At 53.3% G+C, this 24,085-nt stretch overlaps 1 protein-coding gene across 3 annotated transcripts in view; it reads left to right on the forward strand.

Annotated features, from left to right (window-relative positions):
- RAB15 (RAB15, member RAS oncogene family) overlaps nt 1-23,087 on the forward strand; it is a 23,574-nt gene extending 487 nt beyond the window's left edge. The window contains exons 1-7 of one of the 3 annotated variants that reach the window (XM_029952849.1): nt 7-186; nt 16,670-16,730; nt 17,495-17,555; nt 18,043-18,120; nt 18,817-18,906; nt 20,108-20,173; nt 20,356-23,087. In XM_029952849.1, coding sequence (XP_029808709.1) covers nt 63-186; nt 16,670-16,730; nt 17,495-17,555; nt 18,043-18,120; nt 18,817-18,906; nt 20,108-20,173; nt 20,356-20,514 — 639 coding nt within the window. In that variant the 5' untranslated portion in view covers nt 7-62 and the 3' untranslated portion in view covers nt 20,515-23,087. Of the gene's footprint in view, nt 1-6; nt 187-12,357; nt 12,467-16,669; nt 16,731-17,494; nt 17,556-18,042; nt 18,121-18,816; nt 18,907-20,107; nt 20,174-20,355 lie in introns of those variants that run through there. The other 2 variants (XM_029952850.1, XM_029952851.1) reach the window with 2 other exon arrangements.
- The last annotated feature ends 998 nt before the right edge of the window (nt 23,088-24,085 follow it).

Below are 24,085 nucleotides of genomic sequence, written 5' to 3' on the forward strand. Positions count from 1 at the left end.
GCGGCCGAGCGGGGCTGAGCCCGCCGCCCGCCCGCAGCCCCCGGCCCGCGCCGGCCCCAGCCATGGCGAAGCAGTACGATGTGCTGTTCCGGCTGCTGCTGATCGGGGACTCCGGGGTGGGCAAGACCTGCCTGCTGTGCCGCTTCACCGACAACGAGTTCCACTCCTCGCACATCTCCACCATCGGTAAGGGGCGGTGGCCGGAGGGGGGGGGGCACCCTCCCCACCGCCACCGCTGGCCCGGGCGGGCCCCCTGCCCCAGCCTGGGAGAACTGGCCGCCTCCCCGGCTAGAGGCGTTGGCGCGGGAGGCCAGGACCAGGGAAGAAATCCTGGTGAAGGGCCACCGCCTGGGACTCGAGCCTCGGGTCCTGGAGGTGAGGGCGTCCCTGCTGTTGTCCGTGATTAGGGACAGGTTCTCCAGCCTGCGCCGGGGAGCCTTCCCTTCGGAGCCGAGACCACCGGGGCGAGCGTAGGCCTGGGGACCCCGAGCTGGGGCAGCGAGAATCGTAGCCACTGAAATGACTTCCCCACACCCGCAGGTGGAAAGGGGGAGGGGAAGTAAAGCCTGTGCTCCGGAAGAGGGGTTCAGGGTGGCGAGCCGCGTCACTGAGTCGCTGGGTACCCTCAGTTCAGGGGCGACCCAATGTGGAGCCAGGAGGAGGAAGGGAGGGGCCAAAGGGATTGAGTTTCCAGAGCACAGTTGTGAAGGTAAACCACAAGGTGGGACACCTGGAGGAGGGCGTAATTCGGCGAGACTGTTGGCGTGCCAAAGGGGCACTTAGTAGCTAGCTCCAGAGAGACGGTTGCCTGGAGATTTGTTTTGAAGGAGGCCGAGGAGGGTGAAGAATGTCAGGACTACTGGTCCACACCCAGGACCCACCTTCCAGTACATCTCTTTGATCTGGCAGTGTGGGAGCCTGTGCTTAGAGGGACAAGACCTGGTGTCTTCCGAGAGAGGACTGTTATGGGAGGGAGCCGGTGGCCTTCCCTCTGAGGGAGCTTCTTCCCCTTGGGCCTTGAGGAGCCTCCTCCTCTGGGAGGTGTGAGTTGAGGGAATTCCACCACATCTAATAAACAGCTTTCTCCCCTTCCCTGGGGGAGGGCTCCAGCACTCTGCTCTCACTTGAGGCTTCCTTCCACCCTCCCTCACATGGCCTGTTCCTTGCCAAGGGAGAAAAGGAAGCAGGAAGAGACAGGAGGAGCAGAGCCTCGTGGTTTAGAGACAGTCTTTTGTCACATGGACCTGGAGACCTCACTTTGGGACAGTGTGACCTTGAATACCACTTAAGCTTCTGAGCTTGGCGATTCTCATCTGTAGAATGGGCGTAATAACAGTGCTTAGCTCCTGAGGTGTTGTAAGGATTGTATGAGATCATGTTTGTAAAAGCACTTAGCACAAACTTGACACTGTGATGCTAGGTGTTACTGTTGTCATTGTCCTTGAGCTTGCAGGGTCTCATCCTCTCTTCACTATCTTCAAGGGTCCTATGGTAAGGGAACAGATAATCATCCTTTTTTCTCAGGGGGCTGTGAGGCAGGCTCCTTAGGAATTCTGAGCTTAGGCTCAGCCGGCAGCTGCTTTTGTGAGAGATATATTAGAGAGATGGACGGGGCTGCATGCCTCTAGGGAAGGCTCAGGGCAGAGGAGGCATTGGGGAAAGGTCTGGGAGTGAGCAAGGGAGGGGTTGAGGCACCAGATGGGATATGGGGACAGGTTGCAGGCTTGGGGACAAAGGGCAGCAGGTTAGCACATAAGGAAACTTTCTGTGGCTATTTGTTAGATGGGCTTGGCGCCAGGAGCTGCTGAGCTATCATAGAGGGCTGTGGGCTGCTGGGGGAGTGGTCCCCGGATTTTGTCTGATGAGCAGTAGTGTGCACCCTGGGGTCCTGGCCATGTTGCAAGTCCTAGGAGGGGCTCTGGAGCCCTTTATTCATCCACCTCATTCAGAAGCTCTTGGGCTCCTGCTCAGTGTTGTTGGGGACGCTAGCCTCCCCTAGGAGACTGGTCCCCCTTTCCCACAGATGAACCAGGGAACCCATGTTTCAGAAGGTAGCCCTTCTGAGGCGTATATTTTCCTTAAGTCCTTTGCCCCCAAATTGCTAATCACCAGCCCTTCTTATGTCTCTTCCACTTCGTCTTCTCCCTTCTTAGACACCTCCTTCCTGCTAGGTAGACAAATGTGCAGTTTCCCCTCACAGATCACAGGGACTTCCTCAGAGTCCCCTGGGGACCAACCACTTTGGAGGCAGAGGTGAATCAGCAAACTGAGTGGGAGTCTCTCTGTTACCCACTCTGCATGCTATTTTCTCAAGGCCCTTGGCGTATTGACCTAAAATCTGAGCGGGTTCTCTTTCTGCTTCTGATGGTTGGGTCCACCTTTTGCCGGGATGCAGAGGACTGGTTAGGAGTTTGGATTCCATGGAAAAGAGAGAAACTGGTCGTTCTTCACACCAGCCTTTTAAAATCTGCCCACTGGGCTTCTTAAGAGCCTTCTTTTTGAAGCTAACTCAGGCACTTGGTGATTCATCTTGGGTATGCTGAAAATAGCATTAACTAAGACTTAGGGATAGAGTTGGATGGTCAAGAAAAACTTTCCCTTCAGTGCTAATAGAAAGTTTCCCACGGAGTTGCAAAGGGCAGCCAGGAGACAAATCAAGGAGCCAAGAAAATGGGTGCTACCAAGCCACATTCATTAATTTATCCATTCAGAAAAATATGCATGTGTCCTCTAGCTGGGATCGGTGTGAGAAACTCCAGGATGAAGAATCCACGTCATCACTTCTCTCCAGCTGCTCCTTGTCCGAGACAGTCTTATACCACGCTGGATGTTGATCTAGGCACCTTTCCCAGAGCTACTTTTGTGAATGGGGAAAATGAGGCATTTCATCAATTATTGCCAAGACAGTTCAGATTCTTGGATCATGTTGATATCACCTAGGCTGGCACTTTTGTGATTCACTGTTTATGCTATTTACTGTAAGAGCCTGTGACATTCCAGAGAAGGGCCTGCCAGGGAGCAGTGAAGAGACCTCCCAGGGAGGCTGAGGCACTGACTGCCCTTGTTTCTAGTCAGCAGGTGGCCTTAAGCTGGATGCGCGCCATGAGACACCCTTTCCCATGCAGCTGTGCCCACCAGATGGGGGTCGTGTACCAGTGCGCAGCTGATGCCTTAATGCCCTTTACTGTGTCCCCACCTGTTAAACTAATCAATTAAGGATTCACGACAAAGCACCATGCCAGGCATTTTAGGGACCGATTCAGTCCACCTTTTCCTATCCACAGAAGCCCGTAGTCTAGTTGGCGAGACAGCACACAGGCGAAAAGAGGTCTGGCCACAATGAGATCTGGAAGCACTTGGTGAAGCACCTATCAAATGTCAGGAATCAGTTATGATCATTGTTACTGTTAACCAAGATCTTGCAAGCATTATCAGGAACTAAATATCGATGAGAGGGTATGGGAGACAGGCAGTGGCTGGTGAGGGGACCATGAGTGCTACTGCTGTGACAGAGTGCCAGAGGAGGCCAGACAAGGAGGCCCTGCTTGACTAGAAGCTGCAGGGAAGGCTCTAGAAGGAGAGGAGGCTGAGGCCAGCCCTTGCAGCGTGGGCTGCTTTTCAGTTCCTGGAGAGGAGGGAGCAGATGGAGTAGAGACGACAGCGGTGGGAATTCAGTGGGTGTTCATGGGATTCTGGGCAGTCTGGCTGGAACAGAAGGGAGTTTTTAGAGGAAAAGTGAGAACATTCCTCTGTTTCTCCCTCTGTCTCCCAGACCATACTCTAAGTGACTTGAAGGTGAAACCAAATCTTAATCCTCTTTATTTTCTTCATCCTAGTATAGGGCCAGGCTGGAGCTTCATAAATGTTGAATTAATGGATAAATGAGGGCAGAAAGCACTGAGGCCTGGCTGAGGAGGTGGGACTTGGGCCTTCGCAGTGGCAGAGAAGGTGTCTGAGCCAGAGAATAACATGGTGAAAATGGCACTTGGGATACTGGCTGGGAGACAGAGTTGAGACCTGCAGCAGGGGAAACTAGTCAGGGGCGCTGGTGGGCCCCAGGGACCCTCCCAGCTCCTTCTCTCTGCTACACTCCCCTCCTGTGGCACCCACACCAAACTGCACACCTCCTCCTGCCCTCTTCTCCCTCCAGGAGCACAGAGTCACTTGAACCAGTCAACCTGGCAATTTCTGAAAGGGCCTTTTGGGACCGGTGCTGCCTGTATCTTATCCTTCATAGCGTGTGGTGGGTTTCGTTCTGCATGGTGGCAGGGAGTGACATGTAAGTCACTAATCAAGCCTAAGGGACGGTCTTCAGTTTGGTTTTCTCCCTCCCACCCTTGGTCTTCCCCTGTTGGACCTTTTTGTTTTAAAGGCCACCTGGGTTCCAAGGAGGGTGCCCATCGACTTTCCAGTTGGACTGGTTGAACCACTGCTGTGGCCTCAGGGCTGATTCCTCAGGCTGGCTTTACTGCTGCAGGATCCCCTTTCTCTGGAAGTTCTGTTTGAACTGGCTTGGGCTGCCTGGGGCCAGGGCTGTGGGTGACCAGGAGGGAGAGGGCGAGGGAGGGCATGGATCACAGGGGGCCCAGAACCTAACAAACACGGGACAGTTGCCTAGGCACTCGGGGCGTCCCCACACCACAAGGAGCCTGGACCTGTACGGACGCGGGATAGGGTACATCTGTGTGCCTCACGGCAGGAAGGGCTGTTGGGGAGAGCAGCCATGGGCAGAACAGAGTGCCCGAGAGTCCCCGTGGCCTTACTAGGTTCTGCCACCTTCAGATGCTTCCTTAACATCTCTTTCCTTAGTCTCCACCTCTGTGAATTGAAGAGACTAACAAAATCTTTCTTAAAGGTCGTTGTGAAGATTACAGAGGCTAATGGATTTAAAGCCCTTGGCAGGGCCCTCAATAAAATGGTGGCTGCCGTGATTATATGATTATTACCCTTATTATTCTTCTTGTTTGTTGTTCCTAGCTCATAAGAAAGTTGTCGAGATTAATATGCTGCCAGCAACTCGCGTTGAGGCCATCCTCTTTGCCACGCACGCATTCAGTGGTCTGGGCACTGTTGACTGAACACGCACCGTGCGAGGGGCCTGTGAGGCGCTGATACAGCAGTGGACACACAGGAGACAGGGCACCGGCTCACTTCCCTGAGGTCACAGGAGTAGGCTCTGGGTTTCGTCGCTGTTTCTGTGCCAGCCCACCCCCGTCCCCCACCCCTGCCCCAGAAGCTCCAGGCTCTGAGAAGGAAGAGTGAGTTGGTGAGGAAGGAGGGAGGAAGGGGGGAGGTCAGGAGACAGGTGACCTGAGAGGACAGGACAGGAGAGGGGCTCTGCCTCAAGGCTTGGACCTCTGGCTGGTATCAGCCTGCCTCGGGCCCTCATTCCACACACACACACCCCTACCCCAAGGATGTGATCCCTGAGAACAGCTCTGGAAACCCTCAGAGGCTTTCTTTTCCGCTGCTCTGCACACCTGTGCCACCTTGCGGACTCGGCAGAACCACCCCCAGCTGTGAGGGCCCTGGTTCCTACCCCCTCCCCCTGCTCTTGTTCTCCTCCCATCCTCCCCCGCTCCCCAGACAGCTTGGTGATGAGCTGTGTAGCATGAAAGTCGATATTTGGCCATTACCCTTCTACCCTGATTGCCAGTTCTTCTCAGAGTGCCTTCTTCTGTAATCTAATATTTGTGCCTGTTTCCCTGTAAAACTGCCAATTTTCTGCACAGGCCTCTGACCTCTTCTGGGTTGGCTCTCCTGCCTGGGCAGTGTGTTTTGTCGGAGAGGGGGTGTGGCGGACACAGAGCTTCCTGGATATTTAATTCCTCCCACTGAGGAGGAGGGGATTAATCATCAGCCTGGTTTTACAACAGGGGAAACTGAGGCCCCGAGAAAAGTGATGGCCCACATCTTGAGTGCAGGGGGCCCAGACTTGAACCACCTCTTCTGCAGCTTGCTCATCCCAGAAGACCCTTGCACAGGCCGCCAAGTAGAGCCTCTCTCCCGTGAGCCAGACATCTGCCTCCCCCACCCACCAAGAGCTCCGGGATAGAGCCGTGTTCCTGCCCCTGCTGTTGGCCAAGTCTGCCTCCTTGACGTGGCCCTCTGGGGAAGTGTCAGGGGTGAAGATCGGGGAGTCTGGCTGAGGGACCTTTAGGAGTGAGATCTGAGTGTTGCCCTCGTATTACTATTTGGATAATAGATCTCCTGGGAACTCTGTGACTGGGGCCCAGAATCTATAGAGAAGGCTTACAGTTGGCTTCAAACTGTGGGTCAACCTGTGGGTTGTTCCCTGATTGCTCTTCCCTGATTAAAATTTGTTCCCATTGTTCTTATCTCCTGGAATGTACTGAACTTCATTCATTCACTCATTTATTCACTCACCCACACATTCATTTTCTTTCTCTCCTTGATTCAGTTTTGTTGACTAATATGTATTATTGTATCTGCTTTCTGCCAGGCAATGAGAATATGAAATGAATACAATGCTGTTTTGCCCTCTGGGAGCTCAGAATACAGACAGTTGGGAAGTCAGGCATCCAAACAGACAAGCAGAATAGAATGCAAAAGCAAAGTCACAGAGAGGTGATAAATTCCTCCTGGGTTGGTTGGTAAAGGCTTCACAGAAGAAGTGACATTTGAGTGACTCCTTGAAGACTAAGTAGGGTTCCCCAGGGGGAAGGGGGGTGCTGTGCAAAACACCTCAGGATGCAGGCCTTCTCCTCTTCTGCCTGGCTGAGCTAGCTGGTGGCGGCCAGGCCATGATTGTACCAGGTTCAATTCCACTAGATCCTTGCTATGAGTTTCCTTTGTCTGCTCTCTGTGAGGGCAGACACATCTGGAGGCCTTAGCCCCGATGACGTGTTTGCTCCTGAGGCTCCCAGCCCGTTATTGTCTCTGGGAACCTTCTGCTGCCTGTCAGCATGGCCCTGTCCAGGAAGAGGCTCAGGAGGAGGGTGGAGGGGTGAGTGGTCAGTAGCCTGGCAGATACCGGCCGCCTCAGCGGTGCCCACTGACCATTCAGCAGCAGGCTCTGGGAGGCAAGGCCCAGGTCAGGGCTCTGCCAGAGGGGAGCAGGACAGGGTTGGCTGGAGCACACGGCTCATGTCACAGAGGCCCTGTGTAGGTTTGTGCACATGGTGGTGGGAAGGGCAAGGGGAAGGGAACTGGTGTGTCTCAAGCTCCTGCTCAGTGTACCTACTATGTGCATAGGAGCAGTGTTCTTTACACACATCAGCCGTTCAGTATAGAGATCTCATCATAAAGTGGGAGTGGGGGGCGAGGAGTCCCCAAGTTGGCCTTGCTAGTGTTTGAGAAGTTTCTTGGTACATTCTTCAGGTTAGAGCCTCCAAACAAGGTTCTAGGTACATGTGTGTGTGTGTGCACACAGGTGGACATGGGACGCTGGGTCTCCGTGAGATCCCAGAGCAGGGAAAGGCCTTGCTGTGTCTCCCCCTTTACAACAAAGGAAAGAATAATGCGGGTCCCTCTGCCTTTTCTCTTCTGAGGAACTTTGATTTTGACTGAAGGGTGTTCCTGCCCGAGAAGTGGATCTGATTCAGATACCACCTACGAGAAAGACTGCAGAGAAGTATTTGCTGTTGCCCCTGCCTGGCGCCCTGGCCCCTCAGATCTCTGCTGTGCTGGTATCTTCTTGTCACACAGGTCTCAGCTCAAATTTCACCTGCTTTAAAAGGTCTCCACTGAGGGGCGCCTGGGTGGCTCAGTCAGTTAACCGTCAGACTTCAGCTCAGGTCATGATCTCACAGTGTGTGTTTGAGCCCTGCATCAGGCTCTGTGCTGACAGCTTGGAGCCTGGAGCCTGCGTGGGATTCTGAGTCTCCCTTTCTCTCTCTGTCCTTCCCCCACTGACACTCTGTCTTTCTCTCCCTCTCAAAACATAAATAAACATTTTTTAAAAATTAAAAAAATAGTCTTCACTGACCAATCGAAAGCAGTGTGTGCCTGGATCCCCTCACTCTCTACTCCATTATTCTGCCCCTGCCTCTTAACATCACTCTGAAATTATTTATTAGTTGGCTTCCTTATTATCTGTCCTTCCTCCCTAGAATAGAAGCTCTCTGCAGACAAGGATCTTTCTGTATTATTCACTGCTGTGTCTTCTAGTACCTAATTCCTGGCACATAGTAGGTATTCAATAACAGTTTGGTTGAGTGAATGCATAAATGAATGCACACATGCATTTTCCTAGAGGACTTTTGCTCTTCCGGAGGGAAGCTGCAGGTAGTATTGGTGTATTGGGACTCATAGATAATAAGAAACTCACTATGCTGCATGTGGATTCAGGACTGAGAGAAGAGGGGGAGGACTCTGGAAGGACTGAGCAGTTTCCAGCAGCGCCTTGCTTCTCTGCTCAAATGTGTCCTAGGGGAAGCTCATAGCAGGGAGCAAGGAAGTAAATTGGGGTTTTAGACTGAGGTCAGTATTGCCTGCTGCTCAGAGCCACTGGGGGTGTCAGATGGCTGCTGGAGTGACCTTCTAGGACCATCTCACTGCCGGGGGCTCTAGACTAGGGAGCTCCTAGGGCTCAAGCACTAGGAACATGCATTCCTTCCAGCCTCACAGGACCCTGGGTTTCGCCTGGAAACGCTTCTACATAAATAGCCCTTGGGGTTCTGGGCCCTGGGTTTCCAAAGAGTAGCCCTTCAAGATTTGATGTGAAGGTGGTAGCCTTTGGAGTTGTTCTGGTCCCCAGGTCACCTTTGATCACATCGAGGGGGTGTGTGTGCGCACACATGCATTTGTTTGTGTCTTTAAGAAGAAAGGAGGGAAAGAGTATATCATTCTAAACTCTGCAGTCTTTCTCGTAGGTGGTATCTGAATCAGATCCACTGACTCAGTGTCCTGGAGGTTAAAACATGGTCTTGGAGTTAGAGGATCAGGATTCTGTCTACCAAAGACCAGGGCTGCCTCTTTTATTTCGGCTTCCCATCCTTCCCAGAGCAAGACAGTGCGAACGCTGAGTAATGCTTTTGTCTAGAGAGCCTGGTGCACCTTCTCCCCAGGATGAGGGACGGTCAGTCTGCAATTGGGTAAGAGGAGGAGGTCAGGTGGCAGCGTGTGGTCCAGCAGACAGCGAGGCTGTGTCCCCAGACGGAAGGAAGGAGAACGCAGCAAGTGGCAGGTTTGGGGCAAAGATGCTCTCCCCGCTTCCCTCACCTACCTGGTATGACATTTGTGTGCCAAGAGCCTTTGTCTTGACTCTTCTCTTGAGATTTGTCTCTTAGGTCACCTTTGGTATCATTCTTCCCGTTTGTCCCCAAACGTGTCACTTGGGGAAGATGGCGTCATTGGTCTCTTGGTGTTACCAGTCTTCTCTCTTGCTGAGAGAAATGGGTTTTGAAATGGGGACTATTCTGATGCCTTGTTGGGGGTGGCAAAGTCAGGCAGCCACCCACCCCCCACACACACAGGGTCTCCCTTTCCTTAAAGCTTGTTTTGGGGCTGTTCAGGGTGACCTCTTTGGAGGTGACCTCCTGCCACAACCCCCATGAGCTCCCCGTGTCCAGCACATGCTGGTTTCCTGTCGAGGAGGGGCTGCGGGCCTTCCTGGACCTTGGCCTTGGTAACTGGAGCCACCCTGGCTGCAGGGATTGGGTGTCTGCCTTGGGTTTCAGGTGTATTAGGTTGTTCCTGTTGTGGCGTCTCATTGCTAATGAAAAGGCTCAAGTCACGCTGCCGGTCCTTTGGGCTGTGGTTGATCACAGTGATAACATTTGGCATCCAGAAGCGCCTTATTTCCACTTGAAATATGTGGCACTTGGCAGGCAGGTAGTCTGGCACCTGATGTTAACCCATGAGGTGCCGGCCTGCCAATAGGCCACCTGACTTTGCCAGAATTGAGGTGGTAGGCAGACTCGGGGGAGCCATCCAGGTTCCGTGGTGGGTGGCATTTTCTTCTTGTTGGAACACTGTGGCTTAGTGCAGCCCCCTGTCCCACCACCTGCCCCACTCTCCTTCCTCTCCTAACATGAGCCCCTCCTCCTACCCAGAGCTCCTTCTGTTCCCCACACTGTGCCCCTGGGCTCCCTGCTGTCCTCATTCCCTAGGGGATGGACAGCTTCTTCAGCCAACATTTCATAAAATATGTGTCAGGCCCTGTGTTACTGGCTTTACACCTTCTCTCATAATAATCACAGAAACTCTCTGACATGAGGGATTGTCACTCCCATTTTGTAGCTAAAGAAATAGCAGAGAGGTTAAGAAGCTTATCTGAGAACACACGGGTAATGAGTGGGAAAGGCAGGATGGAAACCAAATTCTGACCACACCGTTGTGTTCTGACTGACCACGCCTCTTGCTTCCCAGAGCTCTCTTTGGGGGCAGGTGGTGATGGGAAGGGGTGTTCTTTCCCCTGAATGTGCCCTGTTCCCTTCCTTCCACAGTCTGCACGGCCCCTCACTGCTAGACTGATGGGGCAGTAAGGGCGAGCGTACCACCCACGGTGAGCATCTCCCCTGTCCTGTCCCTCTGTCCTGCCCCATACCCCAGTACCCAGAGGCCAGCTTTCCCCTCCTCCCGTTCTCTGACAGCGGCCCTGTCACTGCACTCCAGGGCTTCGGTTGTGGCCTGACAGTCACTGAGGGCGCAGAGGCTGTACAGACAGGGACACAGCGGGAAGAGCCAAAGGCCACTGACGTAGTGAGGGCAGCACTGTCCACAGTCCTAGGCAGCAGTCACTTAGCTGAGGAGCTTTCCTTGGCGGTGTCTGTGGCGCATGCACATGGCAGGACACACGTCCCTGCCCTTGAGCCGCAGACGCCCATCCTCCTCATGCTCCCTGGGGCAGGATGATGCCACTAATGGAATTGCCACTTTATGCCCAGCACTCTGCTGGAGTGAAGGCAGAGATTTTAAAAACAAAAAAATTATTGTCAGATGCAAAATATACTCCCATCCCCTTAGGTGCTTTGCATCTGGCTGGGGCTGGAAGACAAAAAAATAAGCAGTAGCGAGCAGGGAATTTGGGGGGAGTTTTCCTCCCAGCCCCATTGTTGAAACACCTTGCCTGCCTGCCTTGGGGGTGGGGGACACTAGGGCCAGTGGACAGCCACAGGCTGTGAATCTTTAGGCAAGCCTGAGCTACTCTCAGACTCCCCTAGGAAAGGGGGATGTGCTATGAGGGTACCCATGGGCTGGAAGGTGGAATCTGTGCCAGGATCCAGCATCCCTGCCCCTACTCTGGCCAACGTGTTCTGCCTCGAGGCGTCTCTGCTTCTCTGCATATCTGCACCTTCTGGAGGGAGCTGGTTTGATTGGCTTGGTCAGATTACCTTGTCACTGTTGGCCAGGTCACCTTAGGGGTCACCAACAAGCCCATTGATGGGCCTCCTTTGGTCAGATACCCACCTCTGGTTCAGCCAGGAGCCACTTGTCCACAGAAAGGACACTGCACCCAGCCCTGTGTCCCTGAGCAGAGGCTTGGGGCTGGGTGGTTCCAGCCAGAAAGGGACGCTGGGTGTGGCAGCTGCCATGACTGGCATCTCTGAGGTGCTGAGAGAGAACGATGAGCTGTACCTCCTTTAGGCACTTGGTTGCCAGAGGGCCCCCATCTCCCTGATTTTCTCGTCCAGGGCTCCCAGCGCCCCCAAGAACGTCTGCTGGAGCTTCATGGAGGCAGTGTGGCTGTTTCTTCACAGCACAGTGTTTCCTGGGAAAAGAAGCTGGCTCTCCTTTAGGGACAGCGATGAGGCACTGTGCAGGCTGAGGTGTCTGGGCTTAGTGCAGTCCCCAACAGTCTCAAAGAGCCCGGGGCTCCCTGAAAATAGGTTGTGGTGGGCTTGCTCCACAAGTGCTCAGGGCCTCACTTCTAGATGCCTGACAATAGAACAGATAGGGGGTATGCCAGGGTGTCTGCAGCTGTGGGTCAAGGGAGCGATGGGTGGGTGTTAGGAGGCCAGCTTTCCGGTTCTGGCCCAGCCACAGGGTGTGGGGGCATGAGGACGTCATGGCCACTCTGTGCCTACGGTAGTGATCACCGCTCTTACCTGCCTCTCGGGGCTGGCACGAGAACTGAGGGCTCTGGATCCCCAGCTGATGGATGTGCTAGAAGTGTCATTATGAGCCTCGGGTGGGTCTCTGCCTAGAGATGGGCTAGACAGTGATTCTCAAACTTCACTGTGCCAAACAGTTAGAAGGTCTGGGTGGACCTGGAGCATTGCATTTCTAATAAGTTTCCTGATGCTGTTGATGCTGCTGGTCCCTGGATTAGCAAGGGCAGTGGGGTAGCAAGGGGCTAGACCATGTATCCGTTCCCACATTAAAGGTTCTCTGGGTTTGTTTTCCTGGCTGCTCTCCAGGAAGCTGTTGTTCAGCAAACGGATGAGAGAACGAACTCCTACTATGTGCATGACCTCCTAATATGCGCACACGCTTCACATCCACTGCCTAATCTGTATCCCACAGCAGCCCTTAGGAGGCCAGCGGTATTCTCATTCTACAGGTAAGAAAGCTGAAGCTCAGAGAAGTAGAGAGTTGCCCCAAGTCACACAGCCAGTGGCAGAATCAGGATGCAGACCCAGGTCTTTCTGATTCCAACACTGGTGGATAGCTCTCTCACTGTATTGTAGCTCAAACCTTTCTCTAAAAATCACCCATTACCCTGTTAAAAATATACCTTCCTGGACGTTGCTCTCTGAGTCTCATTCAGTGAGTCTAGGCAAGTCAAGGTAGCAGCACTTAAAAAAAAAAAAAAAAACAAACCATACCTGGTGATTCTAAAGCTGAGCAGTTGCAGAGTACACGTGGAGAATGGGAGCCCACCCATGCTGCCCCACCTGACCCTTCAGGTGCAAAGCGTTAGTCCAAATCTCAAACTTCAGCGTGAGTCCAGTCCAAATCTCACACTGGAGAGCTCATTGAACTACAGATCTGGGGGCCCCACCCACAGAGTTTCTGATTCTGTAGGTCTGAGGTGGAACTCAAGAATTTGCATTTTCTAACAAGTGCCAGCTGCTGCTGATGCTACAGGTCTGGGGACCACACTTTGAGAACCACTGTCTAGAAGCTGGCTCTCCAAAGTGTGATCCATGGACCAATAGCATCGGCCTCACTTCAAAGCCGAATCCAGCATCTCAGGCCTCACCTCACAGCTACCAAATCAGAGTCTGCATTTTAACACAATCCCTACGTGATCTGTGGGCACCTTAGAGTTTGAGACGTGCTGCCCTGGAGGACCTGGAATGAGAACACACAGGGGTTGGAGGGGGATGAAGAGTTTGGAAATCAGCAAAGAGGGGCCAGACTGTTAGGATGAGCACCCAGAGGGGGCCAATGAGTTGCTGAGAGGTGAGGCTTGGGAAGGACAGAGGACTCTTTCCCCAAGGAAGGTAGAGAGAACAGAGGCACACTCTGAAGAAATGGGGTAGGCCTCAGGAATGGCTTCATCAGGCAGCATTCATCTTGCCCCTGGAGAGTGGAGAAGAAATTCTGTGGAGTGCGTGGCACTAAGGAGGGGGCCAAGGGGCTGAAGCCTTCAACGAGGGGACAGTGATGGACAGCCTCTGTGTAAACATTGTGCTGAGCAGCTATGAGGGCCCCACCAAGGTGGCAAAGCAGGGGTCTGTGAGTGACTAAACAAGGCCAGTGTTTTGACTCCCCTGCAGTGCTCAGCAGCAGAGAAAAGCAACAGCCACCCAGATGGACGGAGGGGCCATGACGGGCACAGTCATGGCGGGCCAGGGGATGACTGGTGGGTGGACACAGCGGAGGTTCAGGCTATGAGACCAGAGAGACTAGAAAGAATAGATTCCCCTAGAAGATCACCCAGCAGTTCATCTTCTTTAAATTAAAAAAAAGGCGGGGGTGGTGAGGAGGATCCCTCACATGGGCTAGACTTACTGTTTCTTCCTTGGTGCATATGAAGAGCCAAAATTGAAGCATTTCACTCCTCTAAGCTCCACAAATCTTACTGGGTGGTCAGGAGGGCCTAGGTTGTGCGAGGATGTAGGGACGCCGTGGGCCCCCAGCACTCCTCAGCCTTGGGCCCTGGCCACCCAGCTCAGAAGTGAGGGAAGCGAGAGATGGAATCCAAGCCCAGGACTCACTCCCAGGGTAGCTGCATCTTGTCAGTGCTGCCTCTTCTGACACTTGCTCACATTCTCACACAGTGTCCCCTAGAGTCGGGAGCTCCTCCCGGGCTGAGCCCTGTTCAAGGACCTACAGAGAAACCAGTACAGGATAGTTAAGTCCTCTGTGTCCAGTTAGCACACAACTCTCGTTCCCCTGAGAGGCAGTGCTGGGGGTAGCCAGGGCTCTGGCATTAACTGGGCCTGTGTTCCATTCTCTACCACCTGCTGTGCTGACCTTGGGCCATTTATCTTTCCTCTTTGGGCCTTTGTTTCCTTTCCACTAAGCTCTGTAAGGTCAGGGACCATATGTCTTTTTTTTTTTCCTTACCACACCGCACCTCATACTGTGGAGGGCACATAGTAAGTTCCCTTCTGTCTCCCTTGTGACCACTACCTTGTGCTACTTTGCACAAGGCCAGGTGTGCTGGGCTCGCGTGAGCAGGTTTGATTATAAAATGAACAAAATTGCTGGTTCTCCCACAAAGCTGGCGCTATACCATGAAAAAACAAGAACTTCCTGATTTCCTTCCATGCCAGGGATGGCAAGAAGCAAACTCTTGACAACTGTTTGTCTACGGAAGCGTGAGCAGGCCACTGCCCCCACCGAGGCCAGGTGCCCTCCACCCTCGCATTCCCGGCACACTTGGAAGAATGGCCGCCAGACATTGCCCATTTGGAAAAGTACAGCTCAATAGATATGAATCAGCCTGGGCAGGCAGAAAATGATTCACGTCTGACCAACGTGATTTCATTTGGGCTGTCCATTCTGAATCTTTTTCTCCCCTCTAGTTACATGATGATTGGCCTCGATGGTGAGAGGGAAGGGCCTCAATTTAATCTGCCTGTGTTTGTGGAAGCCTGGGAACAGGCTGGAGGAGGGGAGAAGCGTTCCCACTGGTAAAAAAACTAATGCGGGGGGGGGGCGTGGGAATAGCGGTAGTGTTGGGGACTCTGGAACGTTTAGGGTCTTTGGGGCTATGTCTTTGGTGACTGCCGTCCATCTGGAACTGTGCCTTTACCATGTTCTCTACCGGAAAACTGGTTGGTTAATGATGCCCATTCCCGACCTGTCTCCGGAGAGTACACAAAGACTTAAGCTTAATTAACCTACTAGATACAGCTCTTGAATCACTGTGCCCGGGCACAGTGAGGGCTGGGAAGAGGCATCGTGATAAAAATGTCTCCCTCATCTCTGTCATCTCTCAGATTCAAGCCTGTGTGCTGCCGAGTCTTCCTACAAGTTTCCCCGAATGCCTCTGCCTTGGGCTGGTTTGCCAAACACCTTACGTTTCCTGTGTCTTGTGGCAGCTTAGCCCCTCGAGCCCTTGGGCAGATGAGACTGAGGACCCTGTTTGTCTTCCCCTCCCTCCACACCCCCCCTCCCCCCGGCAACACAATGTGCCACTGCCTCTTCCCCCACTCACTGCTAGTCACTTGCAAGCACCCACTATGGACCAGGGCTGCGCCGGGTCATGATGGCAACTGCAGTCAGTTGAATATCTACCAGGTGCCAGGCACTGTGCCTCACCTGGTCTTCTCAGCCACCCTCTGAAATGATTGGTAATATCCCCATTTTACTGATGAGGAAATGGAGGCTCAGAGGGGAAGGGTGCCCAAAGTCGTAGCTATGAGTTAAGTAGCCAGAGTCAGGATTCAAGCTCAGCGCTGACTTCAAAGCCCATGCTCCTTCTAAATAAAGAAGTAAACAGCAGTGCCTCTTCCAGTAAGCGGGGCTAGTCAACAGCAGATCCACCGGGGCTTCTTGGGGACTTTGCTAGGCGCTGAGGGCTGTGTACACAGTCCTCTCTCTCCAGGGTCTGGGTGCCTCCCCCACATTTGTGACAGCGCCACACTCCCTCCTGGTTATTAATAAGGCAGAGAAGGGCGCCTGGGTGGCTCAGTAAGTTAAGCATCAGACTTTAGCTCAGGTCATGATCTTGTGGTTTGTGGGTTCAAGCCCTGCATCGAGCTCTGTGCTGACAGCTCAGAGCCTGGATCCTGATTCGATTCTGTGTCTGCCTCTCTCTCTCTCTGCCCCTCCCCTGCCCATGCTCAATCTCTCTCTCTCTCTCTCTCTCTCAAAAATAAATAAATATTTTTTAAAATTAGGCAGAGAAAGAAAAAAAAATGACAGGCAAACTAGGTGGGTTGCTATTCCTCGGGATTAGACTTCTGGTGGGGGGGGGTGGGGTGGGGAGGGGAGATAAATAAATACCTGCAGTTCTCTCCAGAAAGAGAAATAGGAAGACTTCATGCTGAGAAGAGCGAGACCCATTTGGGGGCTGAGCGAGGCAGTGATAGCGTGGATCCCCCCATACTCACTCTGCCTCCTCCTGCACCGCCTCAGCCCTTTACCCATGGCAACGCTCAGGTCAAGGAGGAAGGGAAGCCCCCTTCAAAGCCCTGTATACTTTCTCAGGGTCAACTTTTGGTTCAAGAAGTCCCTCCTCACCTCATGCCATCTTTCTGCCAAATTAAGCCACAGAAAATCCCTTCCAGTGTGAGTGCCCTGGGCCTTTACCATTCAGGTCTGGGGGGTACCCTTCCTAACTTCCTTGCTCTCTTCCTTTCCCCAGGCGTGGATTTTAAGATGAAGACCATAGAGGTCGATGGCATCAAAGTGCGGATACAGATTTGGTGAGTTGGGTAGGAGGAGGGGGTGTGGGAGGAGAGACCCAGGCTTTCACTGCATCTGTGCTAACTGGCCACCTCTTCTACGGGGAGATGTCTCAAAGCCCATCTCCAGCTCCTAGGAGCCTTAATCTCTTTTTCTTCAGAAACTTTATGAGTTTGGCCACAAGTCACCAAAAGGCAGGAATTAGAAGGAATTGGCAAAGTAACCAGTGTGGCTTTGACTTAGGAAAAGGCTTTGCCCTTGGGCCATGCCCCAGCGTGGTAGGAGGGAGGGTTACCTGGGACCGCGGGGAGAGAGCTCCATCCAGCACGGTGCAGTTCCCACAAGTAGCCACAGGGGGCCACTGTGGCTCTCTGGCCTGACGCTCCTGCAAGCCCGGCCTTTGCCAGCTAAAGGCGGGCTTTGGAGCTAACTTTACCTTTGAGAATGGTACATGCACAAGAACTGGAGGTAGAGCATCCACCCTGTCTGAACACAATGGCCAAATTCCACGGAGTTGTCCAAGGACCAGTTATGTTTGGGGCTCCTGGCTTAGCTATAGTTGACAAGGCCCCATAAGCCATGTTGGCACCAAAAAATCAGGCCTGTCTCCTGCAGTCAGGTATGCTCAGACCCCCTTGGAGATCCAAGCTCCTCTGATCGATCTTTTGTCTGGTAGCTCCCCAGTTTTTGCTGCAAGGGCACAGGGTCTCCCAGCTCCTGTTCATCCCTTCCCCCTCTGGTTCCATGGTCCCTGCTTCTCTGACAGACTGGCTTTCTACTGCAGGGACACAGCGGGGCAGGAGAGATATCAGACCATCACAAAGCAGTATTATCGACGGGCCCAGGTGAGCCACCATTTTCAGGGTTTGGAGGTGGGATGCTGCCATCCACACTCCCCGCTCTGGGTGTTGGAGATATTTATGCCCCTGACTCCCCAAATAGAGCCCTCAGACTGCCTGCTGGAGAGAGCAGCCTCAGGCAGTCTTGTGGTTATTCACTGATCATTCATTCATTGATCAGTTACTCTCTGACCACACACTACAGGCAAGTCCCCCACCCTCATCCCCGGCTTCCACCCTCCACCCTGGGCCAAACATTTGGTGCCTTCCTACCTCAGAGAGTTCTGGGATAGGCCTAGGGTGCAATCACTTTGGGGGCATGAGGGAGAAGGAGAAGTTTCTGGGTGCTCAGGGGTCCTCAGTAAGCTAAGCAGGGAACAGAGAGAGTGGGACCCAGCCTTTAAGATACCACACCTGCTTCTGGCCCCGTGACTGTGCACGGTCTCAGTGTGCATCCACCTCCCCCATCTCTCTCTCCTTCTCTCTCTCTCAGGGGATATTTTTAGTCTACGACATTAGCAGTGAGCGCTCTTACCAGCACATCATGAAGTGGGTCAGTGATGTGGATGAGGTAGGAGATGCTGCCTCATCGTTGGGGGTGGGGGAAGGGCACCTCAGAGGGGAAGGCAGGAGGAGGGCCAAATGGGAAGGGCTGAGGCCCTCGGGGTTGGTGAGCAAACACTCCTGGGAAACCTTGACGTCCACAGCCCTGGATGAAGACCCTTGGGTGAGTAAGACATGGGAACGAAGCCCAAGCTGCCGTGCCATCCACGCTCTGTGCCCAGCCGGGCCTCCGTGGCCGGTTCTTCCTTGGAAATGAGTTAAGCCAAAGCCTACCCTATGATCAGCTTCCTTCCTGAAATCCCAGGAGCAGGAGTAATAATCGTGAGACTGGGGTTCTAGTCCTGGCTCTGGAGCCCAGGGCAAGCCACTTGAACTCTCTGAGTCCCCAGTTCTCTATTTTCAGAATGAGGGGCTGGACTTAAGTGCAATGCCCTCGCCAGTTCAGATGCCAGTTGTCCCACTCCAGGAAGCAGCAGTAGTAGTCAGAGTGGCTCTTACTCTAAGCTGTTCCCAGTACAGCCCTCTTGGATTCCCGGGGTCAGCCATGGTGCTTGGGGGAGACTTGCACCTGCACCCAGTCAGCCTGCTCTGCCCCTAGGGCTCTTAAGCTTGGTGCTGGTATAGAGGCCAAGAAACTGCATGGTGGGGAGCTAGGAGGGAGAGGCGGCACTCACTGGCAGCTCTGCTTGTCCTTTGTCCCTAGTATGCCCCAGAAGGTGTCCAGAAGATCCTCATAGGGAATAAGGCTGATGAAGAGCAGAAGCGGCAGGTGGGAAGAGAGCAAGGGCAACAGGTAAGTGGACCAAGCCGGCCGAGCCCCATCCCGTGGGTCTTCTGCTGCTTTCTGGGGCCAATCCTGAGGGCTGGGACCCAAGGTTCTGTCCCTGTCACCAGGCCCCCTGGCACTTTCCGCAGTTCCCTAAGGGACTAGGGGAGTTGCCATTCTTGAGAATTTGCTTTCTGCCCTTCAGGACTGATTTTGGGGTCCACCCTGAAACAAAGACGATCCAAAAACAGAGACTCTCCACCTCTAAGTGCCCCAGAGCAGGATTACCCTCTGCTAAAAAGGTCATCCTAGTGTTCATGGTGAGGAAGGGCTGCAAGTCGCTGGCTTCTCCAGCAACATCCAGACATGTCTACCGTCTCCAGGCATCCCACCCCCATCCTCTTATAGCAGGAAGAGGTAGGAAGGAAAATGAGGGAATGAAGGGCCCACAGTCGGACAGGCCATGGGGCAGAGAGGGTAGGGAGGTGGTGCCAAGAAAGACCACCCTCCCAGAGCACAGAAAGATGAATACCACGGGCCTCCAGAGCTTTTCTCTTCCTCTTTTAGGCCATAGCGCTTGAAATAAAATGGAACTTTTGCTATGCAAAAATAATGCATGGTCACTGAAAAATCTGAAAGTAGAAGCGAACCCGACTAGAATAAACCCGACCAGAGCAGCATTTATCGAACACTGTGTGTGTGGCTGGTGCGAAGCAAGGGCTTTGAGACGCATGACCCCTTTTAGTCATTCCATGACTTTGGTTGAAAGACACCCTCTTCCCCCTTTAACAGATGGCAGAGCCGGGCTTACAGTAATTTGCCCACAGTCGTACAGCTGCTGATTGGCAGCCCTGGTGTCTAAGTCTGGGTCTGTTTGATCCCAAAGCCCGTGTTGTTGTTGTTGTTTTTATTGATTTGACATCTTGCCCAAGATTTTGATGTTTGATGTGTGAGCTGTGTCCACCGGGGACAGGGTGTGTGTGCAGGGGGCAGGGGTGTGTCTGCATTGCGGTGGGTGGGGGGTGCGGGCAGGTGTTTGTGGAGCGTCTCCTTTCTCTGCTAGCCTGTGTCCTAGGAGGAGCTCCCACTTGGTCTGAGAAGTGACCTCCTGTGAGAAATTGTCACAACACAGCATGGGCTGTGAGGGCAGTGGCAGAAGTATGTGCCTCGTGCTGTGGCACCTCCCTTCCCTTACTGACTCCCTTTCAGGAATGTTCTTTTCTTGCAGCTGGCTAAAGAGTACGGCATGGACTTCTATGAAACAAGTGCCTGCACCAACCTCAACATTAAAGAGGTGAGCGCTCCGAAGCCCAGCTGCCCTGCCTCTTTGGCTGAGTCCAGCAGTGGGGGGAGGCCAGCCGAGGCAGCAGATGGGAGCAGGGGCAGGTGAGACCCCGCCCCTGAGGCAGTTACAGGGCTGCCTGGGCAAGGGGAGGATTAGCCCGACTAACTAATGCGTGACCCTTGGCTTCCCAGTCTTTCACGCGGTTGACAGAGCTGGTGCTGCAGGCCCACAGGAAGGAGCTGGAAGGTCTCCGGACACGTGCCAGCAATGAGTTGGCCTTGGCCGAGCTGGAGGAGGACGAGGGCAAACCTGAGGGCCCAGCGAACTCTTCAAAAGCCTGCTGGTGCTGAGGGTCCTGCGTGGAGCACCCGCCGGTCCCCCTGCCCTCAGAAGGCCTGTGGCAGACAGGGAGTCTGGGCTCCGGCCTGCTTCCCCTCTCACGGGGGACCCTGTGGAATACCCGCAGCTGCTACTCCCCTGCCTGGCCCTGAGAGCAGCCCCGCTGTCATCTTTGAGCAGCCTCTGCCCCCAGCCCCTCCAGCCTGGAGCGGCTCCCTTCAGCCTGTCCCCTGCCACAGGCCTGCTATGAGCCCCTGGTATGCTACGGGCACTGTCTCGCCGCCCCGAGCTCCCCAGACAGAGGCCCAGTCTGGAGTGAGGCCATTTAAGGCTTCTCCTTTCTCAGTGCATCTTGCCTCCTCTCTGCTTTTTCTTTCTTCCTCCCACTTCTCTTCCTTGTCTCCTTTCCCTCCAGTGTGTTTTGGATCAAAGCCCCTCATGTCTCTTTCCCTCTATGTTCTGCTGTGTGGCTGCTCGTGCAGCTTCTTTCTTTCCTTTCTTCCTAACCCTGTCTAAGGGAATGGACTCAGGCTCATGGGGATGTTCCACACTCTTCTGGGAGAACCCCCCCACCCTGTTTTGTGATGGGGCCAAAGCCTACAGGGTACTTCTTCCTATCTTCCCCTCCCCGCCGTCCCTTCTCGTGCCCTGGGCCTGCCTCGCCAGGGGTTGGGAAAGTGGTGCATCAAGGTAGGAAGGAGACACCAACCTAGTGGTCCTCAAGACTGGGGCTGTCCCACCCTTCCCTGCCTGCTCCCCCACCCCCGCCCCCAGCTTGGGCCTTGCTTGGCCACCTGCCCACCTGCCTCTTGGGGAAAGTGAGCTAAGAAGCAGGTGCTTCTGAGAAGAAAAAGAAAATGCTGAGGGGAGGCAGGGATAAAATATCACTTCCATTCTCTACCTCCCATGCAGTTTGTACACAGTTTCTCCCCACCTGGGCTCCTGAATTTAAAGATGTGCACCGAGGCCTCAGGGCGCTGCAGGGGCGAGGAAAGCCTGGGGGCCAGCGATGTTGACAAGCAAACCCCCCACCCCCCGCCCCGAAAGAGGACTGTCTGGGAATGAAGGACTAACCCTATGTATCAGGTTAAAGCGAGGGGGAGGAGGTCGGAGACAGCATTGTGCACACCGGAGGGGGAGACAGCAGCCGGGCCCCTTGGGACCCAACTTCCCTTTCTGTGTAAGAAGGGCCTTTCCCCACAGCCCTCTGGCAAGTAAGAGGGGACGTAACCACTGAACCCAGCCTTCAGCTCTCGAGGTTTTGCCAAGACTCCAAGTCTGTGGGAGAAGAGCTGTGGCTTCATGGGGAGAGAGAAAGAAGGCCCTGGGTAGAAATGCTTGGTGCTGTTCTCTTCAGCCTTCCAGACCAAGTGCTCATCTTGTCCCTCGAGCTCCTGGAACAGGAGCCAACGGCACTGTGGCTGCAGGAGGAAGGAAGTGGACTCCCTCCTCCAGAGCTCCTCGTTCAGGAAGCAGTTCCTGTAACCCCACATGGCCCAAGAGTGGCTTGAAGGAGATGCTTGAAAGAAGGAACAAGTCACTTAGCAGCCCTGGTAGGGTTTCTCGCCAGCTTCCCAAGGCAGGAGGCTCATCATTAAGCTACATATTAGTGGCACTGCATGGCTAGAGTTGGAGCTAAGATAACACTGATGGTTCATCAACTAAGGACCAAAGTCCAGGGCATACACATGTGAAGGACTAAGAGCCCCGCTTCCTTATTCCTAAAAAAAAATTAAAAAAAAAAAAAGAGGTGGGGAAGAAATCACCAAACCTTTCCTTTTGACTCTTACCAGAGTAGGAGAGGGTAGCTCAGGATGTAGAAACAGGGATAAGTTAACCGTAGTGGAAGGAAAAGGAGGGCAGGAAGAGTTATAAATTATTAGTTAAGGAGAAATTTAGATAGCAGACTCTTTAGGATGAAGTCATGACTGTGGCTGGGATGCTTCCTTGAGGACTGATTCCTCAGGTGTCAGACAGCATCACACTGGGGCCAGGGAGATGGTGACGCCAATCCTCTGCGTGCCCTCTGCCAGGGACTTCGGGAAGGAGCAGTTGTGTTGGGCACAGTATTGCAGCTTTTCCCAAGGATCAGCCAGAGCACCATCACCTTTCTCTCCTAGCCCCCTTGGGACAGAGGGACTATATTTTTACTGTACCCTGGGGGTTCTGGAAGGGAAAGCATGGAGTGGAGATTCTATGAACTGATGAGCCCCATCCCCAAGGGCCACAGCTGGGGAGAGGCATGGGAGCCAGAGGGTTGAACTTTTAGGGTGCAGCTATGCTCACGAGGTATTGGAGTCGGCATCTCACCCCTAAACTTCTCCAGTCCAGGAGGTGGCCTGGGATCTGGCATTAGGCCCAGGCTTTTGAGCAGGCACTCCTGCCTGTTCACTTACCACCTCTGCAACCGCTGTCTTGAGATTCAGCCCAGCCCCAGGCATCCCACCTGCTCCCGAGCCCCCACCATCTCCCTGTGACGGGTGAACTTTGTGTACTGTGTCTCAGATCCAATATATGAATTGTGAGCAGGGTTCATCTATTTTAAACACAGATGTTTACAAAATAAAGAATATTTCAAACCAGAGGTATGACTGCCTGTGTAAGTCCCAAGGAGTAGTTTTTGCTTGACCCTGGCAGGTAAGGGGGAGAGGGAGAGGCAGTGCTGGTAGAAGAGGCTCCAGAACCCTATCAAGCAACAGCACTAGAATGACAGTGGAAGCAGCAAACTGTCATCTTCCTTGTGCCTTTCCCAATGCCATCTGCAGGGGAGCCCAAGCAAAGCCCCCAATGCTCTCCAGTGGGCTTACGGTGCGGAAATAAGATTGGGTCACTGGGAGGACGCTGAACATCCATGTCTGAAGCAGTCTATAAAGCCAAGAAGGTTCTCTGTCTGGAATGGATGGACAGGAACAAGTCTTCCTGGAGGCATGAGGAGGGATTAAGTAATCTTTCAGAAGTTTGTCCTAACCCTGTGATCAGATACTCCAAGGAAAAGCAAGGCAGACTGTGATCTTAGGGACCTGGGGTGCCAAATACTATACTTTGGAGCACACAATTGATAGAAGAGGTAGAAAATGGGAGTCGGGATACAAGGAAGGAGTCCAACAAGGCAGGGCAGTGGTAGCCGAAGATCTTTACCTGCTTTACAGCTTATAGAAAACTTGCAATACTTGATCTCTGCCATCCTAACAATCATATCTGTGGGAGATAAGGAGAGTGATTCTCTAAATTCAGCAGATAAGGAAACAGGTGCAGAGTCGTGGCTAGAAACCTCAGAAATGAAATCTCTGGAGGGAAAAGCTTTAGTATCTCTATGTAGAAAAATTCTGATAAGCGATTCTCACTTGTAGCCAGAGTTGAGAACCACCTTCCTAGACTTTTTGCCTCCTAAGCCAGTGCAGTTTCCAGAACAACTCTGTGGAAAGCCATGGGAATCACACACTTGTTAGTGCATGTCCAAAGTCATAAGCTTCTAGAAAGTGAGCTAAAGGTAAAGTTGGAGACAAAGTATTTTGGGAGAGCCTCATCAGTTTTATTCAATCATGAAAGGTGAGAGCCTGGATGACACAGGGTCCTAAGTTG

The sequence above is a fragment of the Suricata suricatta genome, chromosome 9 (genome assembly GCF_006229205.1).
Source record: "Suricata suricatta isolate VVHF042 chromosome 9, meerkat_22Aug2017_6uvM2_HiC, whole genome shotgun sequence".
NCBI lineage: Eukaryota > Metazoa > Chordata > Mammalia > Carnivora > Herpestidae > Suricata > Suricata suricatta.